Raw genomic sequence first — 18,243 nt, forward strand, 5'->3', positions numbered from 1 at the left:
TGAGGTTATGTGCGTGTGTCTAATACTCTACTCTAATAAGTAAAATAATAAACCAAACACTAAAATAATCACTATATAATCAGTAATCACTAATCATATTATTAAAACGTTTCAAAATATATGACAGCGTTAAATAGATGCTTTTTTCATTTAATCTATCATAATATTATCTGAAAATTACTGCAAGCATAAATAATATACATTACATGATATGACAAATAACGATTTATGATCAAAATTCAACAACATTTTCTCTAGCTCTACTTCTTCATCAACTAGCGTTGAAGGACGGTGAACGGTATCTTCCACTGATGTATGTGTATGATACATATATTTTATAACTTTAGATTTAAAATATATAATTTTAATTATAATTGAATATATGAGAATAAACTAAATAATAATTTTATTATAACACTTGTATAGTTGCATTGTAACCATACATTACGTGAAATGGAAGGAAAGAAACAAATTGATTTAAAAAAAGAATTCGGTCATTATGCAACCAAATATAAAAGTTTAAACCCGTTCAATGAAATAGACTCAAAAAAACTTCTCAAAGAAAGATACAAACAAAATTTGGATGATTCCAAACCTTTGGAAGACAAAGAACCAATTAAAACTGTCACTGTGGACTTATTCAAACAAATTCCATTATTAGAAGATATAGATTTGACTAAATCAGATCCTTTGTGTAATATGCCAAAACTATCTGAAAAAGAAGCTGTTCGTAGAGTGAGGAATAAATTTATACGACTACAGTTGTTATATGCACAAGAATACAGGTAAAATAAAAAAAATTGATTTTAAACAAAAATAAATGTATACCTAATTTAATAATGCATCTCTTTTATTTTTTTTTACTATAGATATTTGTTATTTAAGTATCGAGTAAAACGTAGAGAATACTTAATTAATAAAAAATGTGATTCTGAATCATATGGACAACTAAATAAATCAAAATGGACTAATGATGAAGAATATGCCAAATTCCGTAAGTTAAAACTATTGGAACACTATCAAAAAATGACAATAGGACAAGAGGCAGTAGTATTTAAAACAGCAATGGATAGAAAAATAAGAGCAACTTCATTACTAAACAATAAAGGAAAATCACATCTTCCACATTGTACATATGTAGAAATGGGTATAAAATGCACAGGAAAAATGATACCAAAAAGTAAGTATTGTAAGAAACATATCCTCAAGGATCCAAAGCAAATTTTATTCAGAGCCTGCAATGTGCTTCAAAGTGATAATCAATGCCAAGAGCCAATTGTAAATTTTGATACAAAATCTACGTGTGTTTTACATGAAACATTACCAATGCTTCGAGATTAAATATTTATCTATGTATATATACACAACACAAAATGTACTTCTATTTAGGTCACCTACTGAATATATTTTAATTTAATTCATTTTTAATACTGTAACTAATATAAGTTTTATTTAACAAATATAATTAATGAGCTCATGATTACTTAGTTATACATAAACTATGCTATTAAATATTAGGTATATAATATGTATCTTAGTACATGGACATTTAAGTATAATAAAATCAACTTGCTATTGAATTAAAATAAAAATTATTTGTCATTATAATTTATATGATAACTATTTATTTTTATTAACAATGTGTGAGTGATGATAAGATCTATGTAACTATATAAATATCAAATATATTTATGACTGTCATTGTGAGACAATTTTGTATATCCAACACTAAGCAAGACATCTTAACATTTTAGGCTACACTAAAATTTAACTAAACCTATTAATAATAAAATTATATGACTAAAATAATTCAACATCAAACATTACTCTGGTACAAAGACTACTTAAATAACAACATACATTTATTTAATTAATAAAACCTTATTAAGTGTTAATTAATTTATTATTATGTATAAATAGTTTAGTTTTGTATCAGTTGTTAATCATTTGATGATAAGTAATTGCTGAACAAAGAAAATAAGTTTGAGAACAATTGCTAATAAACAATGAGAGTCATTTTTAAATGGTTTCTGACAGCAACTGTATCCTATGTATAACCACTGCTGCACTTATTTATAAAAAGTTATCTGTAGTACTCTTGTCTCATATAATATGAATAACCTCAGGCAGAAACTAGTTTTTGTTTACAACAAAACACTGATTATACTTATAATAATTACCATAATTTTATATTTTTATCTGCACCTATGACAAATTTTATATTACATGGTTTATTTTTATTCCATTTTAAACAGATTATTATACTTATATCTATTTTAGATATACAACTTATCAAAAATATATTCAATGTAAATTGATAAATAAATCAGATATTATTTTAGAATTAAAATTCATAGTATAAACATAAGACTACAACCCTATATTAAATCATAACACAAATCAATTATCAGATATTGTGATATTTTGTTAGTATGTAAGCAGTACGAGCATGCGGCTCTATACAATTTTAGTGGGAATGGACCTTTTATTTGATACATCAGATCCGGGCTAAGTTGTATTTCTATATAGTATATAGTTAAAGCTACAAAAATATACTTAGAAGAATAATAGATATTAGAAGAATATGCTTCTACATGAAAAATAGAAAATTCTAGACTTGTCTTTTTTTGAAATTAATTAAATTACAGGTCCAAGACCAGACTAAATGCATTTTTGTTAAAAATTTAATGATACTATTGAAAAATATTAACTATTTCGTTTAATATTATGATGGTTAAAATGTTATAGGCTATAGCATTTTGTATATTTTTTTTAGTACATCTATAATATAGCTAAGCAAGATAGAATTCGTTTAACTTACTGATGATTAAAATTAAGTTATTTTGGAAATGTTGAAGATAACTGTATATTTTATTATTTTAAAATTATTTAGGTCATATTGAGTTTATTTGTAAAATTTCCTAATATGTTATACGTCAATTTATTTTTTATACATCATTCGTTTTAAGTTTTTTTTTGTTTTATTAACAAAAATGTTTAATTTTTTATTCATCATACTACCATATTGATAGCCAAGGTATTTTTTTTGCAAACATATTAAATTGGTTCTTACTATAACAAATGTATAACAATGTTTATTAGAGTATATTTTAACATTTTTACAGCATACCAGCATATTTTTATGGGAATATTTCATAGTTTTTAGAGTTTTTAAATCCTACCCTAATTAATTATCTTATAATAATCTAATAATATTTTCATTATTTTAGTTATTCTATTTTAATACCTATTATACCTAAATATGAAATTTCCAAAAACTACATTGAAACATTGATTGGAAAAAATTATAAACAATTTTCTTGTTAAATTAAATATGGAAAATTCTGTTCCATTTTTGTATTGCTTGTATAAAAAATTATTTTAGTATAATTAATTTAAAAATTTAAAATATTAAAATATTAATGTAGAAACTAAAAATGATGAACCAGACTAATATATAATTAAAAGTAATAATTATTAAAAATTATTTAATTATCTATTTCTTTTCATACTAATACTGAGTTACAAAAAATATTGATTAATTTAATGGACCAATACTAATAATTTATAAAAAAGCCACTAAATCTTATTTAAAGAACTGTTAACTCATTATTGATTTATTAATATGTTAACCACTATGTGACTGTTGGCAATCATATATGATCATATATGATTGATCAGCATGTTAAACATATATTTCTATGTTATAACTAATTTGTTAATATTTTTATTAAAACAAATGAATCATAATTATTCCCACTATGTCATGGCACTTTTTTTGAGTATATTATTATAGCACTATAGAAAAGTTGACAAATTATATTAATTTATGATCTCCGGCTATCATTTAGTGTGGTAATAATGATAAACTATAGGCATAGCGGTCACAAAAGTATAAAATTTGAATATTATAAGCTACTGCTGGCAGTCAGGTTAGGTTAACGTATTAATTGTTAAACAATTGTTTATGCAGCTTTCCATAATACTGGTAATTTCAATCACATTCGTGCAATTTATAACCTAACTGCAATAAATAAACATTTATTTATTATATAACATACATTAAAACACAATAATATGTAATATAAAGATAATAAATTTGCTAACTGTTAATATAAAATTAAAAATTGTGAATAACAATTTAACTATTTAAGTCTAATCTGAGTACATTATTGTTGAACACATTTTTAAAAAGACAATCCTAAGAATCACATTAGTTTTAAATAATCTTATTAATTATAAGCTTTTCTATTGTAAATATACAAAAGTTAAAAAGTATATGTTTTAATTTGATAAGCATTTTACCATCGGAGAGCACGTAATCTCTAGTGGTTCTATCAGTTATACAATTAAAAAAAAATCAATTAAAGTGAAAATTTTACTAATTTTTCACATCATTACAACATTTATGGCAATTAGTAAAATATAGTAAGAAACAGTTATTTTTTAAGTAGCTTATTGTTGATTGTTTATTTGAAAAACTGATAATAATTAATACGACAATAATTTTGTCTACCTATAATTTATATAGTAGGTATTTTCGCAGAGTAGGCCGACTAGGTCTGGACCTTCCCAATTTTTATTTGACTGTTTGGTTCCATGTGATAGGAAAAATCTTCCCTAATAGTTATAAACACGCTTACACACTACAGCAGTATTTCCCAACTTATTTTCTTTGCAGGAGCTTAAACGTTTTGTGGAACCCCCATATAATTTTTGGAACTTTTCTATGTTCAAATCATAATTCAAGTCAAAAATATTATTAATTAATTTTTATTTTACCAAATTTCTCACGGAACCCTTGGCACCGGCTGGCGGTACCCTTAGGTTCCACGGAACACCAATTGGGAAACAATGCACTACAGAACAAAACTGGCCTACCCAAATATTTTGTACTGGACACGCCACTGTATTTTTGACCATAATTAAGTTTTATCAATAAATTTTTCTTCGTGTAACCATTACCAAGTATAAAAAGCTATAGCTACATCAGACATCCCTAATTTATTTGCTAATATGACATATAACTTTATCCTTCCTAACTTTAACAATAATAGTAGATTTGAAACAAAATCTTATTTCAAAACATTTTTTTTTTTTATCAAATAAATTGTAATACAAAAGTTGTACAAGTGTATAGACCACCTTAGTGTGAATAAAAAATATAAAAAAAAAAACGTTTTCAAATAATAGTTTTACCTGCAAATATCCATGCAGCTCATGATAGATTATTCAAAATTTCTATACATAAGAAAAAATAATATAAATAGGTATTACTTAAAATTTTGATATGTATTTAATTTTTTTTTTTTAATTAGTTCACAGTCGTTTCACACAACGAATATAGATAATGAATATAGTAACAACACCACGATACCAGAATTAAAAATAAATATTGACTTGAGCCTAAAATGTATTTTTAAAATTATAAAACAGGTATCATACTTAGTATAGTACATACCCATAACTAACTAGACTGATAAGATGTTGCATTTATGGTGATATTCATTTGATAAACTCAGATGAATCAGATGATACGTCTTGTCTTAATAATGATGAATTTCTGCAATAAACAATGTTATTTTATTGAATTATATGATATATATTTTCTAGTGGTACATGTGTACACAGTTAAATACAAAAATATCAAAAAAACATAGTTTAAGTTACTATTTATATTATAAATCCTAACGAATTAATTGAAACAATTAATAAGGTAAAATAGTGAATACAAGGTAGATTATATACTTTGGATGAATAATAAAATTACTATCAATATATTATCTAGATATCTACTGTCCATACAAAAATGTAAATTTTTGGGAAATAGAACATTACACTTATACAGCAATAATAATTAAACTTACCAAAAAATGAGATCAGTAATCACCAAACAATAAACACTAATCACTATAGTCGTCACTAATCACTACTACAACTTACAAATAATAAGACTACGAAATACAAACGGCACTACGATTAACCTTAGCTTACTGCAGCTAAAAGTGGTTAAAAGCAGTAAAGCACCATTTACTAATGAGTTAAATGTCCAATTCAGACACCACATACAGACAATCAATCCTGATAATATTGAAAAACAGCTGGGCATGTCCATCTTGTCGTTGTTATTATTATCTATAATCCTTGTAAACATTGAACTTAGAAACGAAGAATATTATCATTATATAACTACTTTATGATTATTATCAAGATGTCTTAAAATCACCACAACAACAAAATTATGATCAAAACCAATAATCAAACATGATGGTAATGGTTCTTTTAATTTATGAGATTCCTCCAAAATAATATAATAAAAGACTGACATTAAAATATTAAATAGTTAGTGAATTATTGTGTATTATACTTTTATGTATTTCTGTTAAATCATTATATTTTAGTTAAATAATTTTTAGTATTTGTTGTAATATTTATAAAATAAATAAATATATAAATTGAATACTAAGTATATTTATTTGTTGGCCATGACATATTATTGTGAAAGATAATTAATATCTTGTAGTTTTGATCAATTTATTATTAAGAATCAGTAGATATTTTGACAAATTCAAATGTTACGAGTGAATCAAAATGAGTAATTTTAATTCTAATTATAAGTTTTTGGACATGTTTAATAAAAGAAGAACAATATTTTATTTTGGTTTTTTCACATTACTAATTTTTTGGTTCATTGGAATTCGAAGTAGAGGTAAATAGTTTTTGGTTTAATTTTGCTTAAAAGAATAATATTATTTTTAAATATTTTATTTTTATTAGATGCATCACAATATCAAATTTTAAAACAGACATTGGAACACACTAAAGAAGAAGTATGAATACCATTACGTTTAAAAGTAGTATGATTATTACATTTAAAAAAAGTTATTTATCCACGAATATCCTTCAATGTTATTTACCATCTAAATTTATTATTTTTAATTAAAAAAAGTAATATATTATGAATTTAAATAACCAAGCCATGGCGTATATAGAGGGGGGCCCTAGGACTGGGCCCATAGTTAAGTTTCAGATTCAATCAAAACATTTTATTATGCATTTTACGTAATTTACTATTATGTATAATGTAATAATAAATATGTATTTATAAATTAAAATCCTGTAAAAATGTCATAATTAAAACCACCCGGCCACCTAAAAAATGTTCCAGTTGTATATGCATCCAAGCTGGTGCCTGGTGGTAAATTGGCCCATAGTGAAAATAATTCCTATATATACCACTGGCTACACGTAATGTTTTTCTTACTATTTTAAGCTGGTTCCAACATAAATACATAGAGCTTTAATTATTATATAAATACAAATAATAATCCACCTATCTGAAAAATAAAAATTATCATTTATATTTTATATCTACACCACTTCTTTAGTTTACTATGCTGTTGTTTTAGATATTTCAGAATATGCTTGTAAAGAAGTAGACAATTCTTATTGAGAGACTGACTTAATTAAATAAAAATTTCTACTATTAATAAGAAAATTACTTACAATTGTTTTGTGTTGATAATTTTTTTTTTTTGTATATATTGTATTATTAATATAAATTGTTCTGTTAATAACTGCTTTATTGAAGTTTTACTAAAATGTATTAGTAACATCTATCTTGGTTAAAATTATGGGGTTACTAACATAGTTTAAAATTAGTCAATCTATTAATAGTTTGTAAATGTTTCTTTATTAATTTTTCTTAAAATGTACAATGGATAATGTTTAATTGTTTTTACCTGTGGTTTTCTTGGTAACTAATAGCCCTCATGTGTTATATTTATTCTTATTTTTATAATATGATAAATTATTAATATATTCTATTTAAACTGTATGTTAGTCATCTATGTATACATTTTTTTCAGTTGAAAATCAATTCTATAAATTATAATATTTTAAAAGAAAGATTTGAAAGTATATGTGATAAATGGCAACCAAACATTCCAGTTATATATGCCATCACACCTACTTACAAAAGACCTGTACAAAAAGCTGAACTAACAAGGTAAACTTAATAAATTGCTAAATTGGAGTTATTTAATAATTTTTAATATTTTCAAAATTTTTATTTATATTGTAGATTGTCTAACACTTTTCGTTTAGTAAATAATTTCCATTGGATTATTGTTGAAGATTCTGAAATAAAAACATCACTTGTAGCCAATTTGCTGCATAAAAGTAATTTAAATTACACTCACTTAGCCATAGGAACACCAGCTGAATGGAAGAGAAAATTAAAAGTATTTAGTTTAAAATATTTTACATTTTTATTTTATTAAATTAAATTAATCATATGTACATTTAGGAACCTAAATGGAAGAAACCTAGAGGAGTTAAACAAAGAAATAAGGCTTTAGAATGGTTAAGGAATAACAAGGCTAAAGAAAATGATGAGGGGATAATTTTTTTTGCTGATGATGATAACACATATAGTGTTGATTTATTTAATGAAGTAAATATCACTATACTAACATTTTTAATGTTATCACTAACAATCATTTATAACATGTTATGATTATTTCTATTTTCATATTTTCTTTTTAAATAGATGCGAACAGTAAAAGGTGTTGGTGTATGGCCAGTTGGTCTTGTTGGTGGTCTTTTAGTAGAAAAGCCATTAATAAATAGTAAAGGTAAAGTAATTGGTTGGAATAGTGCTTGGAGACCAGAACGACCATTTCCCGTTGATATGGCAGGTTTTGCCATTAATTTAAAACTTTTACGTAAACGCCCTAATGCTGAATTTTCGTGGGATGTCAGTCGAGGTTTCCAAGAAAGTGCTATACTTTCACAGGTAACTACTGTAGAACAATTGGAGCCTATGGCAGATAATTGTACTAAAGTAAGTTTGCACAAATTATGTTTTATTATGATATATATTATATTATAATTATAATCATTTATAAATTTAGGTGTATGTGTGGCATACCAGAACTGAAGAACCTATACTAAAAGCAGAAGAAAAACTTAAAAATCGTGGACTTCGATCAGACATGAATATTGAAGTTTAATCTCAATCAGTGATGCAAAAATCAGGTGTTTTATTTGTGTATAATTATTTTAGTCTTTAAATAATCTTGAAAGAATCGCTGCTCAAATGAGAAATTAAAACCAATTCATGCTTTTACTCTTCAAATTTAGTTGCTGCACAAATTAAAATGATTTGTTAGTTATTGGTTTATAACCAATACAAATGATTAGAAAAATAATTAAATTACAAATTATTCACATTTAGTCATCAATTGAAGTAAAAAAAAATTTTTCATTATTTTGGTTATTTTAATTTTTTTTTTTTATCCCTTCTATGGCATACAAAATTCATTTTTTTAATTTATTTCAAAATAATAACATTAAATATTAAACAAAACAAATATAATAGGTACTTTTGTTTAAATATTTTGATAAAAATATAATAACTAATATCTGTTTATTATTAAAAAAAAAAAACAAAAAAAAAAAAAATGTATATCCAACAATAATATTATTTTTTTTATAAATTATTGTTAAATTGACTTCCACTACAAAATATATAAAATACTTGAAATAAATAAAACTTTATAAATAAATTATAGAAATGAAAAAATAAGTACTCATAATATATATACACAAAATTTACATTTTTAACGATTTTTGTTGCATTTGAATAACTTTGAATTAATAATTTGTTTTCTTATAAAATTGTTTGTGAAAATCTTAATCATATGTACACACAAAAATTACCAAGAAAAATTCATCATTAAAATCCCAAAAAATATTAGGAATTACACTATTTAGTAGTATTTCTCTTTTCTCTTTATAAAGTTATCCTTTTGTTTTACTAATAAAGTGTACTCCTATTTTTTTTTTTACATAATATACCACATTTTATGTAATTATGTACACATACACTAGCTATTTCTATTGTATTAATGTTTTATTTAACCAAAATATGGTTACATTTAATGTAATGTATGTCCTTAAAAAAGTGCTCAACAATATAGACAAGATTATTTTTTTAATAACAAATTATGTAATATATAAATTAAATTATGTACAAAACATATTTTTTTGAAAAATTGAATATACCTATATAAGTTGATAAATATAATAACTATGGAAAAGAAGGTATAATTATAATTTAAAAATTAATAATTAATAATACTTAAAATTGTATTAAATAAAAAAGGTATGATAATTATCTAAAAGAAATTTAACAAACCTTATTTAAATCCACACATAATGAAAGTATATATATAATATATAGTCCTATATGTTTTCATCTGATTTACATTTAAAATAATTAATTAGTAAGTCCATCATATTACATAAAAACTTAATATTTATTTAATTGTTAGTTTATCAATAAAAAAAGCAATTTCTATCAACATTTGATAGAAAATAAAACAGTTAAAAAAATGTTTAATTGTTTTACAATTTAAATTTAGAGCAATATCTTAGCATATTAATAATTTGCATCTTATATCATAATCAACTTCATTCCAGTTAAGATATTTATATTGGTAGTTAAAGTTAAAAATTGTTTTATTTATATCATACTATTCTATTGTATTATCATTCAACCGTCCTTAAATGTTCATTTTCAATTTAAACTATAAAAACCTTGTGATATTTTAATGCCATGACATTTTATATTAAATATAGTTACCTAATCATATTTTTTTATACATTTAATCACCAGTATTTATTAAACAATATTATTTTGATGATTTTAGTTGTTTTGTATATTAATTTTGATAAGGTTAAGTTCAGGAGCGTATTTAGAAATGTCTTAAGGGGGGGGGGGCACAAACTAAAAGTTCAAATTTGCGTACATGGGGCATAGAATTGTAAAATTTCTCATATAATAAAAATTAGTATAAAATACGGTGAATGGGGGAGGCACGAGCCCATGTGCCCCTCCCTTAAATACGCCCCTGGTTAAGTTATCTAAATTAAATAAATATTTAAAAAAAAACATACCAGCATAACATCATTTATTGTAAAATAATAAACATTTAAACCATTTTTAAACTAAATAGGACGTTAAACCTCCCTGTGTTATCTCTGTCTTACTAACGTATTTCAAAGCAAATTTGCGTTTAGCAGAACATATATATATATGTAGTTGTTAGCTTTAATATTGGAATCAATTTTCCTTTTATCAAACTTAAAGGTAAGGACATGTCATACACTTTTATTGATATTATCACTTTAAAGTGAGTTTAAAGTATGTAAAATATTACAGCTTTAAAATGTTCATAACTCACTTTAAAATGATAATATCAATAAAAGCATGACATTTCCTTGATATAATTTTTATCTTTACATTTTTGATTTGTAAATTCACTCTGCTAACAACACAAAATTGATTTTGCTAAACGAAAATTTTCCATTTTGTATGTTGGTAAGACAGAGATAACACATATGGAATATGGATATAATGTCCTCTTAAGTATTAAGGTTTTTAAAGTTTATAAACATTATTATATTATTTATGTATTTATTTTATAGTTTGTACCACTAGAAATATTTTTATAAGTTAGTATTTTATTTATTTATATATGTGCTATTTTTTTTATCCATTTTTATTTTATTAACTATGTAGCATCATTTATGGTTTTCAGATATTTGTTACTAGATAATTGACAGTAATTTATACATCATTGTATGAGTTATTGATTTGTCTTTATATATATAGTAATATGTTATTCAATGAAATTATTATTTATTTATAAAATAAAAATAATTTAAATTTAATGTATTTAATATTTATGACTAAATTTGATATTGCTCTTATTCAGTTAATTTTTATTTTAGAACAATATTCATCAAGTTAAAACTACTTTAAAATAATAGACTTACCTGACTACCTGAGTATAGTATTAAAAATAGATGTTACTAGTGATTTGAAGAAATATAATATGTAAATGTATGTAGAGACTGGCAGTTAAAAATTTGAACTGTTTTCTGTAAATATGGATTAATGTACCACGCTACTTTCTATGGCTTATTAAAATACTTTTGATTAAATCCAGTATAAAAGTTTATGGTTCTCTAAATTGATGAACATATTGTATATGAATAGATACAATGGAAACTAACAATTAAATATTAAAATGAATAATGTTGGCAAGATGATTACTGTAATGGATGTGTTGAACAACACAGGTACAGTTCTTCTCAATACGATTTAAAATTTTGGTAATTTTAATATAAATATCAAGGGAGTAAAGTTGTCCCGCGCAAAACAGTTTTTAACTATGTTACACATGTATAAGACAGAAACAACACATGCGGGTATAGCGTCCTCTTAACTAATATTGTATTTTTAAATCAGTTACCTTAACAAAAAAAAAATGAATCATTTATTTTTTTTATTGTTTATTACAATAATATTGTTAGGTTTCTCGACTGCTTAAAAATTGTCATGAATCGTTTTTATTGATATCTATTTGACAAAAAATTATTGAAGGGGAGGTGAATTGCAATCACTTGTGGTGTAATGAGGTATTAACTATTAAAGGTCAAGCTTGTATAAAAAAAATTTCAGGCAAATGAGACGTGTCTTCAATGATGGATGCAATATGTCACGCCGAATTGCTAATAACCGAAAGTCTGGGTACTACATAATTTATAGGAATGTATATATACGAATCATTAGGCGCGGAAGGGGGATAGTAGGCCACGGTCTGTGAAAAAAACGTTCATATCATGTAATTATATGGGTATACCTAATGTGTGAACAAGTTTTTTTTTAAGGATTTTTATTATATTGAAATTTTTTTGTCCATTTATATTTTTTGCTATCATCAATCTTAATTAGAAATACCTATTCATATTTAATTGTGCTATATAATTATAAGCATAGTAGCATTGCCCCGTTATATTTATATATATTATTATTAGTAAATTATTAAGTATAAACTAAATTCTAAATAACATTTCATAATGGTGTAACATAGATAATTTTTTTTTATTAATATTATTTATAATTTGATGTTTGGGTTAGACAAGAGTTTACAGGATAACGTATTTGTTTCAAGAATTACAACTGCATAACATTTGTAGGTGGGTAGTAGGTACCTATTATATTATTACCTATCTATATTAATACAATTATAATTGTGATAAAATATTGTTAATATTTCGGGTTTCGATAGCGTGTAATGTATACATAGGTATACGGTATACATAAAAAAGTAATATTAATTAAACGTATATTAATGTGTAGATTTGAATTTTAAAATATATATGATATATGAATATAGTTAGTTAATTGAAAACTATGTAAGTGACTGAAAATATTTATATCATATTGCCCATGAATAAATAAACATAGCCATTAGCCACGATGTTGCTTATAAATACACCATACCTATTACCTACCTACATAGTATAATTTATCTATTAGCCATTAGGTTTAGAATTTTTAGATAGTATCATCTTACGACTAAATTCTATTTGTTTGAAATGTTTGAATAACCAACCTATAATAACCACATATCATTCAAAATCATTATCATTAGTTCTTATGTTTATCATTACAATAGGTACCTGTTATAAGTATTATATTATTGTAAATTATAATTATATAGTATAGTACTACAGTAGATAATAAATTAATAACTAGTAGGTAAAAGTATAGTTTACAAGTAATCATAAATCATATTAATCATAGTACTATAAAGTAGACTAGTAAGTAGTGTTAGTATACTAGTATAGGTAATAATAATATAATATATTAATATGTATATAAATCAATTCATTTTTATTAATATTAAAACTTGGAATTTAAATTCTTTATACAAATTCAAATCAACATTTCAAAAAAATACAAAATTAAACAGAAAATGATAACATGTTATTTATGTTACGACTTTACGGTCTTTACGAGGTAGGTATTCGTAAAATTCAGTAGGTTTTAAATAATTTAATATTGAATTGATATAGTTTATATAATATTACGATTATACGCGCGGTATTTAAAATAATAATATTACGTTTAAGTCAGTCGTTGTTACTATTTTTTTTAAATTAAAAATGCACAATATAGAAAAAACCGTTACTAAAAACATGTCGCCGTGGTTCGCGGGAACCTTCGGCTCCGTTTGCGCCGGCCAAAGCTGACCGTGGTCGTGGGACCGGACGGTCTGAGTAACAGACCCGGCCGTTTGTTTCGGTTGACCACCACGGCTTTGAGCGGGTGCGACGCTGTGACGCCGTCGTGCGACTGTGCAGGTCTGCGCATGTTCTGCGCAACCAGGCTGATCACGTAGCCGCCGAACGCTAAAAACGACAGGACGGTAAGGGACATCTGAAAGGCTGTTTGCATCGAACTGCCGGCCGCCGACGAGTGCAGAACGTCTGTGGTTCTCCGTAAGGCCATGGCGTTCGGGACGTCCTTTTCCATCGGGAACATAGACGACGCCGCCTCCTCGTCTGCCCGTCGTTCCGAACGTTCATCTGTAGATAGACGAATTGCGTATGTTTTATGTTAAAATAAACAGGATGGACATTTAGAGCACGTTTAAAAATAAAATTATAAAAATATGCGTTAAAATATTACCCCTTTACTGGCTTTACTATTGCTGAGTATATGGTAAAATATTACCTTTACTATTGCTAAACATATGCTAAAAATAAACAAAATATGTGGAAAGAAAAAATAAATCGTTGTCACATTGACAAAAAACCACATCAAAATCAGCAGATAACAAAAATTTAAATTTTATTAGAACTGAATATTTAATAGGTGCACATAATATTATGTACCTAATGGTGAACGTTGCGGTTAGCGCGCTTCACGTCAGCGCGTCCAAACTGTTGCTATATTTTCTTGAATAATTCGATTGATAATAATCTAAAACTACATTAATTAAAACGTTATTTCATACGATATGTCTAGTTTTGATTAAAAACAGGTAAAAATGTTAAAATATCTTAAAAAAGTCCAAAAATAATATTAAAATTTAAAAAATCACAAAATAATATACAAAATTCAATTTTAGATTCTGAACGAAGCCGTGAAGTGAGGAATGTATTGATTTTACAATGATGCGTATGTTTTTTTATTTTTTTATTTTTGTGTCTGTCATCACGTTTTGGAGTAGAAATAATGCTTTGATTTTTGACTTTGGTCCCTCTTTGAAAAGAAAAATTAATTTAGTTGGTACTTATAGGAGATCAAAAGTAAAAATGTCCAGTAGTTTTCAAAAGCGTTAGGAAAACCCTAATAAAGTGACGGAAAAACGGGAATTTTTACACATAATCGGTTTTCGACAAAATCGATTTTTTTATTTTGCTCTGTAACTCGAAAACGAAGCATTGTAAATACTTGAAATTTTCACCGAATGTTTATATTAGCGTTATCTATCTAGGATTAAATTTTCAAAATATTTTGAGCTTTTTTTAAGCTATATATTTATAGATAATTGAAATTTTCGATTTTTCTAAGTTTTTTTTTTTTGAAATGATTATAAAAAAATTTGGCATTCCAAAAAATTTAATACAAGGTTTATTATAAGTTATACTTATCGTAGTAAAAAAAAAATCAAAATCGTTAGTCACAATTATTGTTTATAAGCATTTAAAGTTCAAATGTTTACGAAATATATCAAAATTAAGAAAATTTGCAAGGAATTTTGAAGTTGAAAATTCGTAACATTGTGATTTATAACTAAGGTTAAAAAAAACCCAATACACGGTTATCCATAGGTTTACCTTCATGTAACTGTAAAAAAAAATTGCAGCGTCAATATAGAAAAGATTTTATGAACGTATGATATTAATTTTTTTACGAAATCGAGTAAAATAACGATATATTACAATTTAAATATAGCTAATAATTTAATATATCCTACTAAGTATTAATATTATCCTAGACTGATAAATCATCTCCGTTCAGAATGGTTTTTCGTATACAATGATACCTGTCATTGCATTTAAATTTAACACATCCATTATAGTGACCTTAAGGAACTTATAACTTATAAGAAATATACGAACGCTATGAAATCCCAACCATCATGATTAAAAAATATTATATCATTGTAAAATACATTTATCGCTCCACTCAGAATTTAAAATAAAAAAATCATATAATGGTAAAATATTATACATTAATTGTCGTTTATATTTAATATCAATACAAAAATTGAATTACCTATTGGCTATTTTACTTTAATTGTTTAAATAAGATTCAATTTTTATTTAAACATTTATTTTGAATATGATTCCTTATAGAAGTACTTATAGGTATAATGCATATAATGTCCATTTTATCAGTCAATTATTTATAGTAGATATATTTATAATTTATAATTCAAGTAATACATTTTTTACCTTTTATCCGAAGTTCTTTTTTCATTTTCAAAAGTTTTTCTAATGGCAATGCTTCTAAATCCATAGTTCCTGTGCCCCAATATGTTTTTTTGTCGTCAAGCCCGTTTAAATAACATATGAGCGAAAAGCTTAATCCTATCAGTAAAGTATTCATTGTTAACTTTAATTCATATGTACTAATGATATTTGTATAATATGTCACTAAGTTCTCACTGTTAAGGACTGATGCCCATAACTATTTTATTTCGCCGACTTGCTGTAGGTACCTATATGATCAGGATCTGGTATTTTAATTGCATCGTTTCGCACTAAATGGCGTACACATTTATGTCATCTCAAGTGACAGTGTTATATGGCGCATGTGATAGTAGGTATGATGTGACCTAATTATTTAATTATATTATAAATTCCTATATACCTATACATATACATATAATAAGAAAATGTAGATAATTATATAGCCAAGTGCAATAGTCTAGTAAGTATTTAAATCTTTCTTTTTAAACTAATTCACAAAATAATTAAAAATTATTATTGAACATCATTTAAAAATGATTACTAATTAGTAATGTATAACATTGCGTGTACCCAGGTGTAAACGATATTAGCTTTATAGTCGTATATAATAATATAATATACCTACATATTACATTTTAGTGACTATAGTGCCTATATACGACTCATAGCTAATTAAACCAGTGGCGTCATTTGGGGGGGGGGGGGGCAAGTCAAGTCTAACATTTACATCAACCTTAAGTCGGCACATTTAAAAATTATAAGAAGTCTTATTTTCAACTACTAAGGCCATTGTCATAAATCATAATATTGAATATTGACATTTTATAAATAAAGATTTATTGTTAATTTTTTTGTTGTATTTTTTAAAGAAGTAAATTATAATAAGATGTTTAGTATTTACATTATGTGACTATAAATACTGCTAACTACTTGTAAATCAGTATTAAATGGTACCTATTACCTATGTCCTATTTATTATTTATTTACACATTACTCAATTATTCTATTTGACTTTATAATTCTAATAAATATTTAATACTTCAAAATCCGGTGTGTGGTTCATGTACCTGAAAATGTACCCCCCCCCCGAAACCTACTATGGCACTATCCTATGTGAATCTGCGTGGAAAAAATGTTGAGTCGGTAAATCAGTGAGTAGTTGCTCTAGTCAAATAAAAACTGAAATGACGCCACTGAATGAAACCTAATAAATACGCTCACTTTTATGACAAATTGACAAACATACAAAGTACGAGTGCGTTATTTAAACAAAAAATATTTATTGTAAGCATGAACCCATTAATTTCATTGGATAATGAACGTAAATATCAACGCGTTTACTTTTTTATTGAACGATACAAATAAAGTATACATGTATACCTATTGTATAACCACATAAAATATTAATTTGTTTAATATATTTGTGTTAAGTTATTTTTAATATATTTAAATTATCTGTTACAAAATGAAAAAGGTATAATTACAAGCTTGTATAGGTACCGTGTTTAATAAACATTTAAAATTACTTATTAAAATCAGACATCCGTTGATGTTGATATTTTAATAACTCATTTAAAGTATATTATTATTGATTTATTTTATAAAAGATATCTTCGTTGTAATTTTAAGCATATACTTACAACACAAACAATTTAGTTTAATTTTTGGTAGATAGGTAGTTATATTTCATTCAAAACTAGAAATTAATTTATTTAAGAAAAAGTATCTATTGGTATTTGGTAGGTATCTACTGTGGGTATCATCAGTTGATTAATATTTATTAGATATTTAAAATTGTTTGCCAAATTTTATCATTTGAAGCTCTGAAATTATGGTATTATATAGCTAACCGTATTGTTCATACATATAAAATAGTCCACTGATGGGCACTGACTAATCACT

The 18,243-nt window shown here is 25.0% G+C and overlaps 3 protein-coding genes across 3 annotated transcripts; 2 read left to right on the forward strand and 1 right to left on the reverse strand.

The window, feature by feature from the left end:
- Positions 1-20: 20 nt before the first annotated feature.
- On the forward strand, positions 21-1,612 carry LOC132920554 (KAT8 regulatory NSL complex subunit 2). The gene is made up of 3 exons (XM_060983033.1): positions 21-313; positions 427-785; positions 870-1,612. The coding sequence occupies exons 2-3, from the start codon at positions 454-456 to the stop codon at positions 1,339-1,341; spliced, it is 804 nt and encodes a 267-aa protein (XP_060839016.1). The 5' UTR covers positions 21-313; positions 427-453; the 3' UTR covers positions 1,342-1,612.
- Positions 1,613-6,371: 4,759 nt separating this feature from the next.
- On the forward strand, positions 6,372-11,739 carry LOC132920553 (galactosylgalactosylxylosylprotein 3-beta-glucuronosyltransferase I). Its single transcript, XM_060983032.1, has 7 exons — positions 6,372-6,709; positions 6,778-6,830; positions 7,869-8,008; positions 8,084-8,243; positions 8,309-8,455; positions 8,552-8,845; positions 8,916-11,739. The coding sequence occupies exons 1-7, from the start codon at positions 6,592-6,594 to the stop codon at positions 9,012-9,014; spliced, it is 1,011 nt and encodes a 336-aa protein (XP_060839015.1). The 5' UTR covers positions 6,372-6,591; the 3' UTR covers positions 9,015-11,739.
- Positions 11,740-13,727: 1,988 nt separating this feature from the next.
- On the reverse strand, positions 13,728-16,898 carry LOC132921779 (uncharacterized). Its single transcript, XM_060984981.1, has 2 exons — positions 16,324-16,898; positions 13,728-14,445 (listed from the first exon to the last, which is right to left on the reverse strand). The coding sequence occupies exons 1-2, from the start codon at positions 16,475-16,477 to the stop codon at positions 14,048-14,050; spliced, it is 552 nt and encodes a 183-aa protein (XP_060840964.1). The 5' UTR covers positions 16,478-16,898; the 3' UTR covers positions 13,728-14,047.
- Positions 16,899-18,243: the final 1,345 nt, after the last annotated feature.

Source organism: Rhopalosiphum padi, chromosome 2 (assembly GCF_020882245.1).
Source record: "Rhopalosiphum padi isolate XX-2018 chromosome 2, ASM2088224v1, whole genome shotgun sequence".
Classification (NCBI taxonomy): domain Eukaryota; kingdom Metazoa; phylum Arthropoda; class Insecta; order Hemiptera; family Aphididae; genus Rhopalosiphum; species Rhopalosiphum padi.

Coding starts and splice junctions, on each gene's coding strand:
- LOC132920554 (XM_060983033.1), top strand. CDS start 454: ATGGAAGGAAAGAAACAAATTGATTTAAAAAAAGAATTCGGTCATTAT. Junction 786..869: donor TTATATGCACAAGAATACAG/GTAAAATAAAAA, acceptor TTTTTACTATAG/ATATTTGTTATTTAAGTATC.
- LOC132920553 (XM_060983032.1), top strand. CDS start 6,592: ATGAGTAATTTTAATTCTAATTATAAGTTTTTGGACATGTTTAATAAA. Junction 6,710..6,777: donor CATTGGAATTCGAAGTAGAG/GTAAATAGTTTT, acceptor TATTTTTATTAG/ATGCATCACAATATCAAATT. Junction 6,831..7,868: donor TGGAACACACTAAAGAAGAA/GTATGAATACCA, acceptor CATTTTTTTCAG/TTGAAAATCAATTCTATAAA.
- LOC132921779 (XM_060984981.1), bottom strand. CDS start 16,477: ATGAATACTTTACTGATAGGATTAAGCTTTTCGCTCATATGTTATTTA. Junction 14,446..16,323: donor AAAAGAACTTCGGATAAAAG/GTAAAAAATGTA, acceptor GTCTATCTACAG/ATGAACGTTCGGAACGACGG.